At 36.1% G+C, this 18,180-nt stretch overlaps 1 protein-coding gene across 1 annotated transcript in view; it reads right to left on the minus strand.

The window, feature by feature from the left end:
- WASF1 (WAS protein family, member 1) overlaps positions 1 to 18,180 on the minus strand; it is a 108,239-nt gene that overhangs the window by 23,140 nt on the left and 66,919 nt on the right. Inside the window, exon 2 of the mRNA XM_008571526.1 lies at positions 15,195 to 15,351. Coding sequence (XP_008569748.1) covers positions 15,195 to 15,327 — 133 coding nt within the window. The 5' untranslated portion in view covers positions 15,328 to 15,351. The remainder of the gene's footprint in view (positions 1 to 15,194; positions 15,352 to 18,180) is intronic.

Here is an 18,180-nt window from a genome sequence, read left to right on the forward strand (position 1 = left end):
TCTAATTCTTGGCTATTGTAAATAGAGCTACAATAAATATGGGAGTACAGGTATCCCTTTGACCTGAATATTTCCACTCTTCTGGGTACATACCCAGCAGTGGAACAGCTGGGTCATATGGTAGGTCTATCTGTAATTGTTTGAGGAACCTCCATACCATTTTCCACAAAGCCTGCACCATTTTGCAGTCCCACCAATAGTGTAGAAGTGTTCCTTTTTCTCTTCATCCTCACCAGCATTTGTCATTCTCAGTCTTTTGGATATTAGCCATCCTAACTGGAGTGAGATGGTATCTTAGAGTGGTTTTGACTTGCATTTCCCAGATGCTGAGCGATGTTGAGGATATTTTCATGTGTCTGTTGACCGTTCATATATCTTCCTTTGAGAAATGCCTATTCAGCTCCTTTGCCCATTTTTTAAATCGGATTACTTGGTTTTTTGCTGTTAAGTTGTTTGAGTTCCTTGTATATTCTGGATATTAATCCTTTGTCAGATGTATATTTTACAAATACTTTCTCTGACACTGTTGGTTGTCTTTTCACTCTGTTAATTGCTTCTTTTGCTGTGCAGAAGCTTTTTAGTTTGATATAATCTCATTTATTTCTCCTTTGGTTGCCTATGCTTTGGGTTTGTATTCATAAACTCTGTACATAATCCTACTTCCTAGGGTATTTCCCCTATGTTTTCTTTAAGGAGTTTTATTATTTCAGAATGTATATTTAATTCTTAAATCCATTTTGGATTGGTTTTGCCATATGGTGAGAAGTATGGGTCTAGTTTCATTGTCCTACATACAAATGTCAAATTTTCCAGCATCATTTACTGAAGAGGTAGTCTCTTCCCTAGTGTGTAGTCTTGGTGCCTTTGTCAAATAGATGGCTGTATATATAGGAGAATAGGTTGATTTCTGGATTCTCTATTCCACTCCATTGGTCCATGTGTCTGTTTTCATGTCAATACCATGCTCTTCTGGTTACTATAGCTTTGTAGTATAGTTTAAAGTCAGGTCAGGTAGTGTTATACCTCCAGCTTTATTTTTTTTGCTCAGGATTGCTTTGACTACTCATGGTCTTTTGTTATTCCATATGAATGTTACGATTGTTTTTTACATTTCTGAAAAAAAAGGGAATTTTGATGTGGAGTGCATTGAATTTGTAGATCCCTTTGGGTAGTATGGACATTTTCACAATGTTAATTCTTCCAATCTAAGAGCATGGGATATCTTTCCATCTTCTTGCGTCCTCTTTAATTTCTCTCAACAGTGGTTTGTAGCTCTCGTCATAGAGATTTTCACATCCTCGGTTAACTTTATTCCTATGTATTTTATTTTTTTGGTGACCATTGCAAATGGGCTAGCTTTCTTGATTTCTTTTTCTCCTAGTTCACTGTTGAAGTATAGAAATGCTACTGATTTTTGCATGTTCGTTTTGTATCCCGCAACTTGGGTGAAATCACTTATTGATTCTAAGAGTTTTTTTGTAGAGCCTTTAGGCTGTTCTATATATAGGATCATATCATCTGCAAACAGGGACATTTTGACTTCATCTTTTCCAATCTGGATGCCTTTTATTTCCTTCTCTTTCCTGATTGCTCTGGCTAGTACTCCCAACACTATGTTGAATAGGAGCAGCAACAGTGGGCAGCCTTGTCTTGTTCCTGTTCTTAAAAGAAAAGCTTGCAATTTTTCCCCATTCAGGATGATATTGGGCAATGGGTTTGTCATATACGGCTTTAATTGTATTGAGATACTTTCCTTCTACACCCAATACATAGAGAGTCCTTATCATAAACAAATGCTGAATTTTATCAAATGCTTTTTCAGCATCTATCGAGATGATCATAGGATTTTTGTCTTTGATTTTGTTGGCATATTGTATCACATTTATTGACTTGCATATGTTGAACCAACCTTGCATTCCTGGGATGAATCCCACTTGATCATGGTGTATAATTTTACCTATGTGTTGCTGTATTCTATTACCTAGCATTTTATTGAGAATTTTTGCATCTATTTCGTCAAAGATATTGGCCTATAGTTTTCTTTTGTTGTTGTTGTTGTATCTTTGTCTTGTTTTGGCATCAGGGTGATGTTTGCCTCATAGAATGAGTTTGGGAGAATGGCCTCTGTTTTAATATTTTGGAATAATTTGTAGAGAATTGGTACTAATTCTTCTTTAAAGGTTTGGTAGAATTCTGCAGTGAACCTGAACTTTTCTTTCTTGGGAGTCTGCTGATAACAGTTTCAATCTCTGATTGTTATTGGTCGGTCCAGATTTTCTGAGTCTTCTTGGCTCAGTCTTGGTAGTTTGTGTATGTCCAGAAATTTATCCATTTTCTCCAGATTTTCAAATTTGTTGGCATTAGTTGTTTATAGTAGTCTCTAATGATTCTTTGTATTTCTGAGGTATCAGATTTAATATTTCCTTTTTCATTTCTGATTTTTGTTGTGTCTTCTCTCTTCTTTTTTTAGTTAGCCTTGCTAATAGTTTGTTAATTTTATTTATCTTTTTTAAAAAACTAACTTTTGTTTCATCAATCTTTTGTATCATTTTTTGGGTTTCTATTTCATTTAGTTCTGCTCTAATCTTAATTATTTCTTTCAGTCCACTAACTTTGGGTTTGGATTGTTCTTGTTCTTCTAATTCATTAAGGTGAAGTGTTAGGTTGTTTACTTACCACCTTTCCATTCTTCTGAAGTAAGCATTTAATGCAATAAATTTCCCCCTTAGTACTGCTTTTGCATTATCTCACAGGTTTTGGTATGATGTTTCATTATTTTCATTAGTTTCAATAATTTTTTTGATTTCCTGTTTAATTTCTTCTTGGACCCATATGTCATTAAGTAGAATGTTGTTTAATTTCCATGTATTTGTATAGTTTCTAGAGTTTTGTTTGTTATTGATTACCAGTTTTAATCCATTGTGATCTGAAAAAAATACATGGAATAATTCCAGTTTTTTTGAATTTGTTGAGACTTGATTTGTGACATAACATGTGATCTATCCTGGAGAATGTTCCATGTGCTGATGAGAAGAATAAATATTCTGAGGTTGTTGGATGAAATGTTCTACAGATATCTGCCAAGTCCAACTGGTCTAAAGTGTTGTTTAGATCTTGTGTTTCTGTTGATATTTTGCCTAGATGATCTGTCCAATGTTGAGAGTGGAGTGTTTATGTCCCCTACTACTATGATATTAGTGTCTATCTCTTTCTTTAGGTCTAATAGTGTTTGCTTTATAAATCTGGCTGCTCCGATGTTGGGTGCATATATATTTGTGATTGTTATGTCTTCCTGTTGGATAGATCCTTTTATCATTATTTCATGGCCTTCTTTTTTTATGGTTTTCAGTTTAACGTCATTTTATCTGATATAAGAATATCAGATAAATACTCCTGCTCATTTTTGGTTTCCATTTGTGTGGTATATTTTTTTCCATCCCTTCAATCTTAGTCTGTGTATGTCTTTATAATTGAGGTGGATCTCTTGAAGGCAGGATACAGTTGGGTCTAGCTTTTTAATCCAGTCAGTCAGTCTGTGTCTTTTGAGTGAGGAATTTAATCCTTTTACATTAAGAGTTGATTTACTCCTGCATTTTATCGATTTTGGTTTGGATGTTTTAAATATCTTTTGTTCCTTTCTTTCTGATTTACTGTTTGTCTTCTGTATTTGTTGGCTTCTTGGGATGGTAGATAAACTTTTTTTCTCTTTTTTATTAGCATTTTATTTTACTGGTTGGTTTTGTTCTTTCTTGAGTATTCATGGTAGCAATGGTTGTTTTTTAGGTACCAGACCCAGTACTCCTTGAGAATTTCTTGTAAGGCTGATCATGTGGTAGTGAACTCCAGCAGTTTTTGTTTGTCTTGGAGATATACTATTTGTCCTTCATTTCAGAAGGATAGCCATGCTGGGTAAAGTATTCTTGGCTGACAATTTTTGTCTCAGTATTTTGAATATATCATCCCATTCTCTTCTGGCTTTTAGTGTTTCTAATGAAAAGTTTGAGGTTAGTCTGATACGGGCTCCCTATATATGACTTGATACCTCTTCTTGCAGCTTTTAATATTTCCTCTTCATCTTTGAGATTTGCCAATTTGACTGTAACATGTCTTGGAGAGGACCTTTTTGGGTTGAACATGCTTGAGTATTTGGGGGCCTCCTGAATCTAAAGATCTGTATCTCTCCCTATACCTGGGAACTTTTCAGCTATTATTTCACTGAATATGTTTCAATGCCATTTCCTTTTCCCTCCCCTTTTGGAATACCCATGATTGAGATATTTGAGTGTTTAAAGTTGTCTGTTATCTCTCTTAGATTTTCTTCAACTTTTTTTTTTTTTTTTGTCTTTTGTCTTTTTCCGTGTCCGGCAACGGATCGCAACCCTCAGTGTTGCCCCGGACCAGGGACCGGCAACGGGATTGCAACCCACGGCGTTGCCCCCGCGCCTCGCTCAGCCAGTGAGCGGGAACCGGTCTGTATGTGGGATCCGAACCCTTGGGCGGGAGCGCCGCCGCGCTTCCCAAGCAGCGCACTTATCCAGCGCGCCACCGGGCCGGCCCCTTCTTCAATTTTTTAATTTTTTAAATTCTTTTTTCTTCTTTTTTGTCCACCTGTGTTATTTCAGACAGCCCATCTTCAAGGTCAGAAATTCTCTCTTCTGCTTGTTCTAGCCTGCTGGTTAAGCTCTCTGTTGTGATTTTATTTCATTGAATGAATCCTTCAGCTCCACTAGCTCAACCACGTTCTTTTTCAGGGCACTGATTTCTTTTTATATTTCCTCTTTCAGGTCGTGTATACTTTTTCTCATTTCTTTGTGTTGTCTGAGTCTTCTTGTATCTCATGTGGTTTCCTTAGATTTTTTGCTCAAAATTCCTTGTCAGTCATTTCAAGGACTTCCTGTTCTATAGGACCTGAAGCTTGAGTTATTATATTCCTGTAGTGGTGTCATACTTTCTTGGTTTTTCATATTTCTAGCATCTGTCCTTTGGTGTTTAGTCATTGTGGCAGAGACTTTCACAGTCCACTTGTTCCATCCTGGTGTCTGCAGCAGTGGCAGGGAGTTTTGCTGATGCTCAGCTGCCTGCTGCTGCCTCAGGGCCTGGGGATCAGTGGGTTGGGGCTTTCAGGGATGGGGTCTTGCCTGGCCTGGATACTGCAGAGAGTGCCAGTTTGGCGCTGGTGCCTTGGGGCCTGGAGGTTGGTGGGTTGGGCCTCTCGGGGGTGGGGACTTGCCTGGCCTGGATCCCACAGAGGGTGCCAGCTCAGTTCTACTTCAATGTGGTTTTGATTTGCATTTCTCTGATGACTAGTGATGTTGAGCATTTTTTCATATAACAGTAGGCCATCTGTATGTTTTCCTTTGGAAAATGTCTATTCATCTCCTTTGCCCATTTTTTAATTGGATTATTTGGTTTTTTACTGTACAGTTGAGTTCCATATATATTCTGGATATTAATATATTGTTGGATACATAGTTTGCAAAATATTTTCTCCTATTCCATAGGTTGTTTTTCTGCTCTGTTGATTGTTTCCTTTGCTGTGCAGAAGCTTTTCAATTTGATATAGTCCCATTTGTTTATTTTTTCTTTTGTTGCTTGTGCTTTTGGGGTCTTATTCATGAAGTCTTTGCCCAGCCTTACTTCCTGAAGTGTTTCCTCTATGTTTTCCTTTAGTAATTTTATGATTTGGGGTTTTATATTTGAATCTTTCATCCATTTTGAGTTGATTTTGGTATATGGTGAGAGACACAGGTCCAGTTTCATTTTTTTGCATACAGAAGTCCAGTTTTCCCAGAACCATTTATTGAAGAAGCAGTCTTTTCCCCAATGTGTGTTCTTGTTGCCTTTATCAAAGATCAGTTGGCTATAAGTATGTGAGTTGATTCCCAGGTTTTCTATTCTGTTCCACTGATCAAATCATCTGTTTTTATGCTAGTACCATGCTGTTTTAGAAGTTTGTATTTGTCCAGAAATTTATCCATTTCTTCTAAGTTTTCATATTTATTGGTGTATAGTTGTTTATAATGATCTCTCATGATTTTTCATATTTTTGGTGTCAGTCGTTTTCATTTCTGATTTTTGTTATTTGTGTCTTCTCTCTTATTCTTTTTGTTAACCTTGCTAATTGTCTATTTTATTTATCTTCTCAAAAAACCAACTTTTTGTTTCATTGATCTTTTGTATCAATTTTGGGGTCTCTATTTCATTTAGTTCTGCCCACTCTTAATTATTTCCTTTTGTCTATTAGTTTTAGGGTTGGATTATTGTTGTTTTTCTAGCTCTTTGAGGTATAGCATTAGGCCATTTATTTGAAGTCCTTCCATTCTTTTGATATAAGTGTTTACTGCAATAACCTTCCCTCTTTTACAGTATCCCACAGGTTTTGGTATGATGTATCTTTATTTGTTAGTTTCAAAATTTTTTTGATTTTCTATTTAATTTCTTCTTGGACCCATAGGTCATTGAGGAGTCTGTTGTTTAGCTTCCACGCACTTGTATAGTTTCCAGAATTTTGCTTGTTATTGATTTCCAGTTTTAATCTATTGTGGTCTGAAAAGAAACTTGGAATGATTTCAGTTTTGTTAAATTTGCTGAGACTTGATTTGTGACCTAACATGTGGTCTATCATTTGCTGTTGAGAAGAATGTGTATCTGTACTTGTTGGACGAAATGTTCTGTAGACGCCTGGCAGGTCCAATTGGTCTGAGGTGTAGTTTAAGTCGTGTTTTCTCTGTTGATTTGTTGCCTGGAAGACCTGTCCAATTTTGAGAGGGGGGTGTTCAGGTCACCATTATTGTATTAGGGTCTGTCTCTTTTTTTTAGGTCTAAGAGTGTTTGCTTTACATAACTGGGTGCTCCAGTGTTGGGTGCATACATATTTATGACTGTTACATCTTCTAACTGGATAGATCCTTTATCATTATATAATGTCTTTCTTTGTCTCATTTTATGATTTTTGGTTTGAAGTTTATTTTATCTGATATAAGAATAGCTACTCCTGCTCATTTTTGGTTTCCATTTGCATGGTATATTTTTTTCCATCCCTTCACTTTTAGTCTGTATGTGTCTTTATAATTGATTGAAGTTTATTTTATCTGATATAAGAATAGCTACTCCTGCTCATTTTTGGTTTCCATTTGCATGGTATATTTTTTTCCATCCCTTCACTTTTAGTCTGTATGTGTCTTTATAATTGAGGTGGCTCTCTTGAAGACAGGATATCATTGGGTCTAGCTTTTTAATCCAGTCAGTCTGTGTCTTCTGGATGGGAAGTTTATTAATCCATTTACATTTAGGGTTGTTACTGACAGGTATTGCTTTACTCCTGACATTATATTGGTTTTAGTTTAGGTGTTTTAAATATCATTTGTCCTTTTCTTCCCCTTTTATTTTTCATCTTTGATGTTAGTTGGATTTTTTGAGGTGACATGATTTAGCTTCTTTCTCTTTCCTGTCTGCATTTTGCTTTTAATGGTGGGTTTTGTTCTTTCTTGTAAATCCATGATACTGATTATTGTTTTTCAAATTCCCGATTCAGGATTTCTTTGAGTATTTCTTGCAGAGCTGGTTGTATGGTAGTGAACTCCTGTACTTTTTGTCTGTCTGGGAAATACACTGTTTCTCCCTCATTTCTGAAGGACAATGTTGCTAGATATAGAATTCTTGGCTGGTAAATTTTATCTTCTTGTATTTTGAATATATCAATCCATTTTTTTCTGGCTTGTAAGGTTTCAGTTGAGAATTCTGCTGTTAGTCTGATTGGGGCTCCCTTACAGGTGACTTGATGCCTTTCTTTTCTGCTTGTAGAATTCTCTCTTTGAGTTTTGCCATTTTGACTACAATGTGTCTTGGAGAGGATCTTCTTAGATTGAATCTGTTTGGGAATCTTTGGGCTTCTTGGATCTGATGGTCTGCATTGCTCCCAAGACCCAGGAAGTTTTCTGTTATTATTTTTTGAATAGGTTTCCAATGACTTTTCCTTTCTCCTCCCCTTCTGGAATACCCATGATTCAGATGTTCATATGCTAGAGGTTGTTGGCTACCTCTCTCAGATTTTCTTCATTTTTCTTTCATTCTTTTTTCCTTTCCTTGTTTGCCTGAATTATTTCAAAAAAGCCTTCTTCAAGGTCTGAAATTCTTTCTTCCACTTGCTTTAGCCTGCTGCTCAAGCTCTCTGTTTTCTATTTCATTGAGTGAATACTTTTATTTCTAGGAGTTCAGTTACATTCTTTTTTAAGTTATTAATCTCTTTATAAATTGCCTTCTTCATGTCCTGGATATTTTTTCTTGCTTTGCTATGTTCTCTAATTGACTCTTCTCTTATCTCTTTCTGTTTTCTTAAGATCAGCACTCAGAATTCTTTTTCAGATATCTCAAGGGTTTCCTGCTCTACGGGGTCTGGTACTCGAGAATTATCATATTCCTTTGGTGGTGTCATATCTTCTTGTTTTATTTGCAGTTCTAGTATTTTTTCATTGATGTTTAGTCATCTGATAGGACGCTTGTTTCTTCTATTACTCTGGAGTAACCTATGAGGGGAAAGACTTCCTCCTCTATTTGTAGGCTCTGCTAGTGACTCTTCTTGATACAATGCAATTGAGTATACAGTGGGCTGCCACAGCTCCTGCTTGGTTGGTGGGCATGCCTTCTCTGGGGCTCGGGGCAGGTGCAGGCTGGTGCCTGAATTCAGGGTCTGGGTTGCAAGAGCAAGCTGCAGTCACCTGGGCCACCTGTGTGGTTGGTCAGTTGGTGGGCATCCTTTGTTTGTTTTTTAGTGGGATTATTTGTTGTTTTTACTATTTAGTTGTTTAGGTTCCTTGTATATTCTGGATTTTAATCCCTTGTCAGATGAAGTTTCCATTCTGCTGATCACTCTGTTGTCTCCTTTGCCATGCAGAAGCTTTTTAGTTGATGTAATCCCATTGTCTATTTTTGCTTATGTTGCCTGTGCTTTAGAAGTCTTCTCTATAAAATTTTTGCCCAGACCAACGTCTTACAGTATTTCCCCTATGTTTCCTTCTAGTAGTTTTACACTTTGGGGTCTTACACTTAAGTCTTTAATTCATTTTAAGTTGGTTTTGGTATATGGTAAAAGACAGTGGTCTTCTTTCTTTTTCCCACACATGGATAATCCAGTTTCCCCAGAACAATATACGGAAGAGGCTGTCCTTTCCCCAATGTATGTTCTTGGAGCCATTTCAAAATCTTCTGGCTAGACGTGGATTTCTTTCTGGGTTTTCTATTTTCTTCCATTGGACAATATGTCTGTTTTTATACCAGTACCATGCTGTTTAGATTACTATAGCTTTGTAGTATATTTTCAAGACAGGTAGTATAATGCCTCCAGCTTTGTTCTTTTCACTCAGAATTGCTTTGGCTATTCAACGTCTTTTGTGGTTCCATGTAAATTTTAGGGTTGTTTTTTCTATTTCTGTGAAGAGTGTCACTGGTATACTGATACCGATTACACTGAATCTGTAGATGACTTTGGGTAGCGAAATGGTAATTTTGACAGTATTAATTCTTCCAATCCATGAATGTGGGATGTCTTTCCTTTTTTTGTCTTTAAATTCTTTCATTAGTTTTTTGTAGTTATCATTATAGACATCTTTGACCTCCTTGGTTAAATTCATTCATAGATTTTTTTTTTCTTTTGGTAGCTATTGTAAATGGCATTGCTTTCTTGATTTCTTTTTCTGCTAGTTAGCTGTTGGTGTATAGAAACACTACTGATTTTTTAATGTTGATTTTTTATCCTGCAACTTTACTAAATTTATCAGTTCTAAGAGTTTTCTGGTGGAGTCTTTAAGTTTTTCTATATTTAAGTGTAGAGGATATTGACTAAGAAGTATTAATGAGATAGAAAAAAAACACATGTAGTTTAGAGGACCAAAGTCCTTAGTTTAGGAGGCCAAAGCCTCTAGTTTAGGGGGTCGAAGTCCAACCCTTCAGGAAAACACACTAGAATGCTAAGATTAAGAAAGACCAGAAAACTTTCACAGTACTAAAGCCTTTGATGTAGATAAGAGAATTGAAGCACAGCGAAAAGTGATTGCTCTGGGGGCTGTTGCCATTAGTTCAGCTAAACCTAAACGATAGGAAAGTATGTAAGCTAAAACCTTCGAAGATATTCTGCTAGTTAGTGCTTGGGGGATGTTCCACATCTTGCCATAAGCTGTTTCTTTGAGTTTCTTGGGGAGTTAGGCACTTTGGTTATTATCTCACTGTTTCCTTTTGTACATCACATAGCTTAGTTTTATGACTCCTTTTGATGGTAAATTTCTTGAACTATTTTAAGTTACATCTGTTTTAATGAAGATTGTCATGTAGGCAGTTTGTCTGTGTTTTCACTATGATTGATTAACCACCTGTTTTTCTTCTGTAACTTCCTTTTCCTTACAACAAAAACTGAAGCAAAAACTGACTCAGGGCTGTGCATGGGCTCTCCTCTCTTGAAGGAGTTTTCCCTTGGTGCAGTCCCTTCAGGCTTCTCATTACTCTGAATACATAGGTTCTGAGTAATCTTTTGCATCTCCGTCACTCTGCAAAAGATGACATTTAAGATCATGTCATCTGCAAATGGCACAATCTGACTTCCTCTTTTCCAATTTGGATGCCCTTTATTTCCTTCTCTTGCCTAATTGCTCTGGCTAGGACTTCTAGTAACATGCTGAATAAGAGTAGAGAGAGTAGGCATCCTTGTCTTCTTCTTGCTCTTTGAAGAAAAGCTTTTTTTTTTTTCATTTTGTTTGCTTAAAGTTGTCCAATATCTCGTAGACTTTCTTCATTCTTCTTTATTCCCTTTTCTCTTTTGTCTGATTGGCTTATTTCAAAAGATCTGTCTACAAGTTCAGAAATTCTATTTTATGATTGATCTAGTCTGTTGTTAAGTTTGGGGTTGTATTTTTTTAATTTCATTTAATGAATTCTTCTTGGTTCTTTTTTATAATATCTACCTCTGTCTTGAGTTTCTCATTCAGATAATTGTTTTTCTGGCTCCACTGAATTGTCTATTTGTATTCTCTTGTATCTTGTTGAGTCTCCTTAAGATTATTGTGGTAAATACCTTTTTAGGAATTTCATAAATTTCCTTTTCTTTGGCGTCTTGTACTGGAGAATTATTGTACTCCATTTGGGGTGCCATGTCTCCTTGTTTTTTTCATGTTTCTTGTATCCCTAGGTTTATGTCTGGGCATCTGGTAGAACAGCTGCTACTTCTAACTTTCTGGGGTAGCTTCAGAAGAGAGAGGCTCTTTTCTATAGATGTGTTGAAGTGTTGGTTGGATGGTGTGTTTTAGGCTTAGTTCCTGGTGAGTACAGTAATTTAGTCTCAATCTGCTTTCTTTGACTGTATTCAGTGTCAAATTTATCTGCAAATAATGCCTATGTGGCCTAGGCCCTGGGATACTCAACAGCTCTTTGCTGGAGTGGTGGCACAGGATGAGATTACTGAGGCTGCAGGTGGGACTTTGAGCCCTGAGAGATTTGTTGGTACACTCAGTGATTCCTCAGTTGAAGTGGGCAACCCTAGATAGGGACAGTGGGATCACAGTTGGGACTTTAGGCTTCTGAGAGAGGTGCTGCAGCAATTGGCTGTTCTCCAGTAAAGTGGGTGGGGTTTCCAGGGAAATGGATGAAATTTTGGAGCCCTCAGTTGAAGTGGGCAACCCTAGATAGGGACAGTGGGATCACAGTTGGGACTTTAGGCTTCTGAGAGAGGTGCTGCAGTAATTGGCTGTTCTCCAGTAAAGTGGGTGGGGTTTCCAGGGAAATGGATGAAATTTTGGAGCCCTGAGAGAAGCACTGGGGCACTCTGTAGCTCCTCTGGTGAAGGGGGTAACCCTGGGGAGAGATTACTAGGGTTTCAATCAGGACCCCAGACTCCTGGGAGAGGCACTGGGGCATTCTGCAGCTCCTCACCTGGAATGATAAACCCTGGACTGGGTTGCTGAGGCCATGTAGTTTTATCACAAAAAAAAGTACTGAATGTTTTCTGTCCATTGTCTAGTTACCTAATTTGTCTTACTGATCCAATCTATCCGGCCACCCTCCTACCCATCTAGCTTGCTACCTATCCATCTATTTGTCAAATTATCCAAGTTTGAGCCTAAAAAGTAAGTAGGTTCTACAGCTAATCTTGGCAACATGAACTGACTATATTCAACAGAGAAAAGTAATGGGAAAAGAATGGTAAAAGATCCCTTAGACAATCAGTCTCAATGGTTGTTAAGATAATGACAAAATAGGGAAAAGAAAATTTATATAAATTCTAGATTTAAATAATTAACTACTACAAATCAGAATTAGGTTCTACTAGGAAAAATCTCACAAAAAACTGTGATGTACATATTTGTGATAAAGAAGTCAAGAGCACGTCCAGCTGTAAGCCACATGGAGCTTTGTAGCTTTCTTTCACTGCTCTGTTCTCAAGTACTTTTGGTGCTAACTTTTGGTGGTATCAAAGTGAGCATCTCAATTATTTAGAACCATTTTGGATAATCGAGTCTTCTAATTCAAAGATTATTATTTAACGCCTCAATTATTATTTTAATTATTTTAAATGGAAACTGTTGTGAAATATATTCTAAGCTTCCCCGTCTTCTTAAATGGAATACAAAATTAAACATAAGTTAACCTTTTCTTGAAGACTCGTGGCCATGACTTAATTATGAAAATCAAGTATTCTCCTAGGCCAGAAAAGAACCTTGAAATGTATAAGAATATTTGCTTTTACATTAAATGGTCTCTTTCCAGTTTTTCTGCTGCTTCTTTTCTTATGTCACTTTTTCTTTGCTGTAAACTACCTCTTTTTGCTGGCTTCAGTGATGCCTCCTCCTATTAGCATCTCCCCCCATACCTCCTCTTGTAATGCTCTGAAGCATAAATGTTTGGAAACTACATCATCAAACCTGCTTGAACTATCAAAAAAAAAGCAAACAGGCTCTGAGAGAGGGATCAATTAGTTATTTTATGTGCACAGGCTTGTTTATTCTGGCTATCTAGAGACCTTTCAAATTTAATCCCAGGTTCTCAACTATGTCAAGTGGGAAAGCTGCCAGAGAAGTTAAATTCAGGGCATTAAACTGTTGTAACACCTTGCTACAATATTTTATAAATCTTCTCTTTGTTTTTCAATCTCTATAAACTGCTTAGAAAATGCCTATATGGTCTCCAATTCCTAAATGTGAAGCAACCAAAACCCAATTTAGTTACATTTTTACAACGTATTTCTATTTACAGAGTTTGGCTACAACATGACCATGTGCTTGCTGATAGATGTTGCTTATATGGACTGCTGCAGACTTGAAAATTCCTTAAATTTTCATCTTTAGGCCATGGATGAAATGAGTACAACAAATTAATATCCTTAATTATAATAGTTCTAAATTCTATATTGCTATATACCTAAAACAAGATGCCTGTATTAGATCCAAAATTCACTTTAATTTTGTTTTAAAAATGTTTTATCCTATGTTACCAATGTAATTTCTATACTCTTAACATGTATTTTAATACTAACATGCTGATATACTCATGTACATGTAAAATAAATTTTACATGAAGTCATTTTACTTTGGATTCAATCAGCGCTAAACCACCAAAAAAGTCCATAAAATATCTTTAAACAATGTGTTTTAATAATATGTTAATGTAACATCTGGGAACCCTAAAATTCTTCTTTTGACTAGTCTCAAAAGTACATTCTACATTTCCTTTCCTAAGGAAGAAATAAGTAAACATACAATATTTTAGTGATGCACTGCAAATAAGAAACCTGAAATAGCCACCAAAAGCAACAAGGAATGTACTTAAAACAACTTCAAAGAAATAGTCTTTCATTTATTCTTATAACTATTTCACAGGCAATGCAAAAACTTAGTATTCTCACAAAGCAGCTGTCAAATGTAACTTTTTATGTTATTCTAGCTATAGATGTGTATGCCCAAACTCTCTCACTTGAAACAAATTAGATTAACAGCCCCTCTTTATCTTGTGCTAACTACTTGATTATAAAAAGAAAGTACAAAAATTAAAAGGAAGAGAAAAGAAAAGCCAAGCCTGCTTATCAGGAGAATGCATGAGGGTGGGTATGGCTGACAAGATAAATCTAGGACCCCTTGGAGAATATAAAATGTATGTAGGCCAAGAATACCTTCCAAGCCTGCTTATCAGGAAAATGCATGAGGGTGGGTATGACTGACAAGATAAATCTAGGACCCCTTGGAGAATATAAAATGTATGTAGGCCAAGAATACCTTGTTTTATCTTATTAAATTAAAGAGATAATCCTTCAATTCAAAAGATAGAATGGACTTATTGTTTCACTTCTCTAACATTTAATTTAGAATAATAGGAAATAATTTGTTCAATTCCTTCAGCAAGTAGTTCTGTTCTGTAATCTTGTAATAGAAACATAGCACCCATTTCCTTTTCCCCCACCTGCCATTTCCGTTGGGCTTTATTCTCTGGCCAACCTGTTTGCCTTCTGTCAGCCAGAGGCCAGGTTCACATGTTGTTTTCATATTATGCTGCATATCACACTATTGACTGATATCCTGATGTCCCTTAGACAACTCACTTGACTAGTCTAATCCTCTAACTAGTGATGACCTCACATTTTTCACTTTAGATCTTTAATAGTACAAAAATATTTCCCTAAGCTAATAAAATATATATAAAGAGAGAGAGACTAGTGTCCCAAAACACAAATGGTTGAAAACCCTAAAAAGAGTAAATAGGTGATAACAACCAAGCAAAAGCACAACTCTGGTCCTATCTTTCGTACATTGAATCATATTTTAAAGACAATCCCAATAATTCTCACCCATTACATGATTCTGTTCCTAAGATACTTCCCTTTCCCAGAAGAAACACATAGGGGAAGAAGAAATTACTCTAAAACTCATTGATTTTATGTACATTGAATCATATTTTAAAGACAATCCCAATAATTCTCACCCATTACATGATTCTGTTCCTAAGATATTTCCCTTTCCCAGAAGAAACACATAGGGGAAGAAGAAATTACTCTAAAACTCATTGATTTTACTTAAAATTACTAAATTTTTCAGGATAATTTTGTACTCTTTTCACCAAATATCCCCCCCAAAATTAATCACAAGCACATCTTCTTAATACTCTAAAGCATAACATTCTGGTTTGTGAGAAATATTTTTAAGTGATATAAAAATACTTACTTAAGCTACTCAGTTGTCTAATTATATTTGCCAAGGAAATATTGGTTACACATTCCAGTTCATTCTTAATGCCTCTAGGCAATGCTGTGTGGCACAAGTGCCTAGGATCAATGTTTCTTTTCACTAATGGCATCTTGAGACCTCTGTGTCAATTCACCTGTAGGAATGGAAAAAATAAATTAACACTATTCAATTTCAACCAACATAGATTGAGACTCTATTTTTCAAATTTAAGAATAAAGTATTTGCTTATATGAAGACAATGAAAATGGAGTAGCCTGACTAAAAAAATCAAAATTGATTTGTTAACTTTGTTTCATTTTCAATTATTAGAACATCAACATTATATAAAACATTTTTTAAAAACTTATTTTCAGTGTCACTTGCTACACGCTGAGTTCACAATCACCATCACTATTATTCTTCTAAAACTATTGTTTTTACTTACTACAAGTAGGGGGTTTGTTCTATAGAACTGGTGTAAGAGGTCCTCTCTAAGGAAATGCCTATGAAGATAAAAGAAGTTGCAAGAGTAGTACCAAACTTACATGTCCACATAAAATGTATCAAGTGTTCAATAGCTCAGAGATCAAATATTCCAAGCCGCCCTGTACCTGAAATCTCATCAAAACCTGCCCAATCTTTATTTAATTGACCAAAACATTCAACCTTCTTTGAACTACAGGCTATCCTCACTTTGCATACTTCCCATTTGCACAAATTTCAGCTACCAGAGTTTAGTTAAATAACACCAGTCCCCCAACAACATGATTCAAATTTCTCTTACCACAGTAGATTGAGTAATTAAACAAACACAAACTTTGTTGCCAGCACTCTAGTCCCCAAATCACTATGTTAGTAAGAGATGCACATCATGATGAGTGACCAATCACCACTTCGTTCAAGTTGGTTGGTGAGTGGTCATGGCTCATCTGTTACTCAATTTGCCACAGAGAGCAAAGCATATAGCTGTGTTGCCTTGCTTCCAAGTGCTAAACCCACAAGAAATTTTACAAAATGCGTAGCTGAAAGAGAGAACTGGCCAACGAAGATAAAAGAAACAAAAATTGATAATGCTGGAAATGAAATTCAAATCCAGCATAAGCAGAGTAATAGGAGAAATAGCTGACTGCAGGAATGTTGCCACTGCCCCTGTTTGAGAGATTCTAGATATGCAGCCAGAGGAACTTAGTGAAGGCAAACTTACAGACATAAATTTTGAATGTGGTTGTGACAAAAAGAAGAAATATGTTCCACAGGAAGTGATGCCAGCAAAAACCCTTCACATTAAAGGAACACTTGGAGCCATTTCACACTGAAAATGCAGAATATAAAATGTTGGAAGCTGATCCAAATTTAGTAGAAAGGAACATGACAATTTGCCAATGCACAGAAAAGATGCTCACTCTGCTAGCTCTGCAATTTTAAGTTATACAAGAAGTTAACAAGCAGCCAAGCAGTGTTCAAACTACTCTTGATAATAAAACAATTGTTTCTGTTTACATTATACTAAATGTTTTAATTTTTAAAGGTTTACTATATATTTTAACCAACAATAGGAGAGTTTTAATGTTTTGACAAAAATTTTAAAGAGCATGAAACAACTGTAATTTTTTCCACTGATTAAGATCATTGTGCATGGTTTCAACATGAACGGTCATTTTTTATGGTCCCACTGTGCGAAGTGAGGATTGCCCACCTGTTCTTACCTACTGGTAAATAATGGTTACTGAAGGAAGTAATTTATTACTTACTGAGCTTTAATGACTACCAAATGAGAAGTTCTGGATAAATCTAATTGCACTGAAGTGTTACTTATCAACATGTTTTTAGAGCAAACTTTTGCATGAAATTTGTCTTCTTTGACCTATTTGTTGAGCACTCTCTCTACATTTTTTAATCTTTTAAAAATTGTGCAATAAGAAACATACAGAAAAAGCCCACAAAACAAATTTGTACCGCTCAATAATTTGGAAAAACACTCGTGAAACCCCATATAAGAAATAGAACATTTCCTGGACCCAGAACCCTTCCACTTTGGTGTCCCCTTCCCAATCATCCTTGTTTACCTCCTCCCCAAAGGTAACCTAAACTTTTATAAGCATTTCCTTGTTTCACTTTATATTTTCATTTAAGCAGGCCACAGTAAACACTACGGTTTTGTTTTGATTGCTCTTTGAAGTTTATGTAAATGGAATAATACAACACACATTATTTTGTGTCTTGCCTTTCTCATTCAACACTATAGTTGTAACATTCATCCATATTATGTTGTGTAAAAATGCAAGCTGCCCATTTTTGTTGCTGTATCATGTTCTGTTGTATGACTATACCACAATTTATTTACCCTGTCTAATGTTGATATGAGTTGTGTCCAGTTTGAGGCTATTATGAATACATGGTTTGAATGTTTGTCCCCTCCAAAGCTTATATGGAATTTAGTCCCCACTATGGTATTTGAAAGGTCGGGCCTTTAAGAGGTGACTGGATTAATCTATTCATGGATTAATGGGTTAATGATTTAATGGGTTATCAGGGAGTAGACTGGGGGCTTTATAAGGAGAGCAAGTGAGTATGTGGAAATGCTCTTCTCAGCCCTCATTATGTGATACACTGCGCTGCCATGGGACTCTGTAGAAAGCCCCCACCAAGAAAAAGGCCCTTACCAGATGTGCCCCCCAGACCTCAGACTTTCCAGTCTCAAAAACAGTAGGAAATAAATTCTGTTTCTTTATAAATTACGCAGTTTCAGGTGTTCAGGTAGAAAACAGACTAATACAATGAATAACACTATAATAAACATTTATATACATGTGTCTTAGTGTACACATTTCTGTTGTGAATATACTTTAGGAGAATAGCCAAGTTAAGGATATGCAAAGCTTCAGCTTTAGGAGATTACGCAAACTTCCAAAAGTGACTATACCAAAAGATAAATACTGCATGTCCTCACTCATAAGTGGGAGGAGGGGGAGGTTGGGGGAGG

This window comes from Galeopterus variegatus, unplaced genomic scaffold (assembly GCF_000696425.1).
Source record: "Galeopterus variegatus unplaced genomic scaffold, G_variegatus-3.0.2 Scaffold699, whole genome shotgun sequence".
Lineage (NCBI taxonomy): Eukaryota > Metazoa > Chordata > Mammalia > Dermoptera > Cynocephalidae > Galeopterus > Galeopterus variegatus.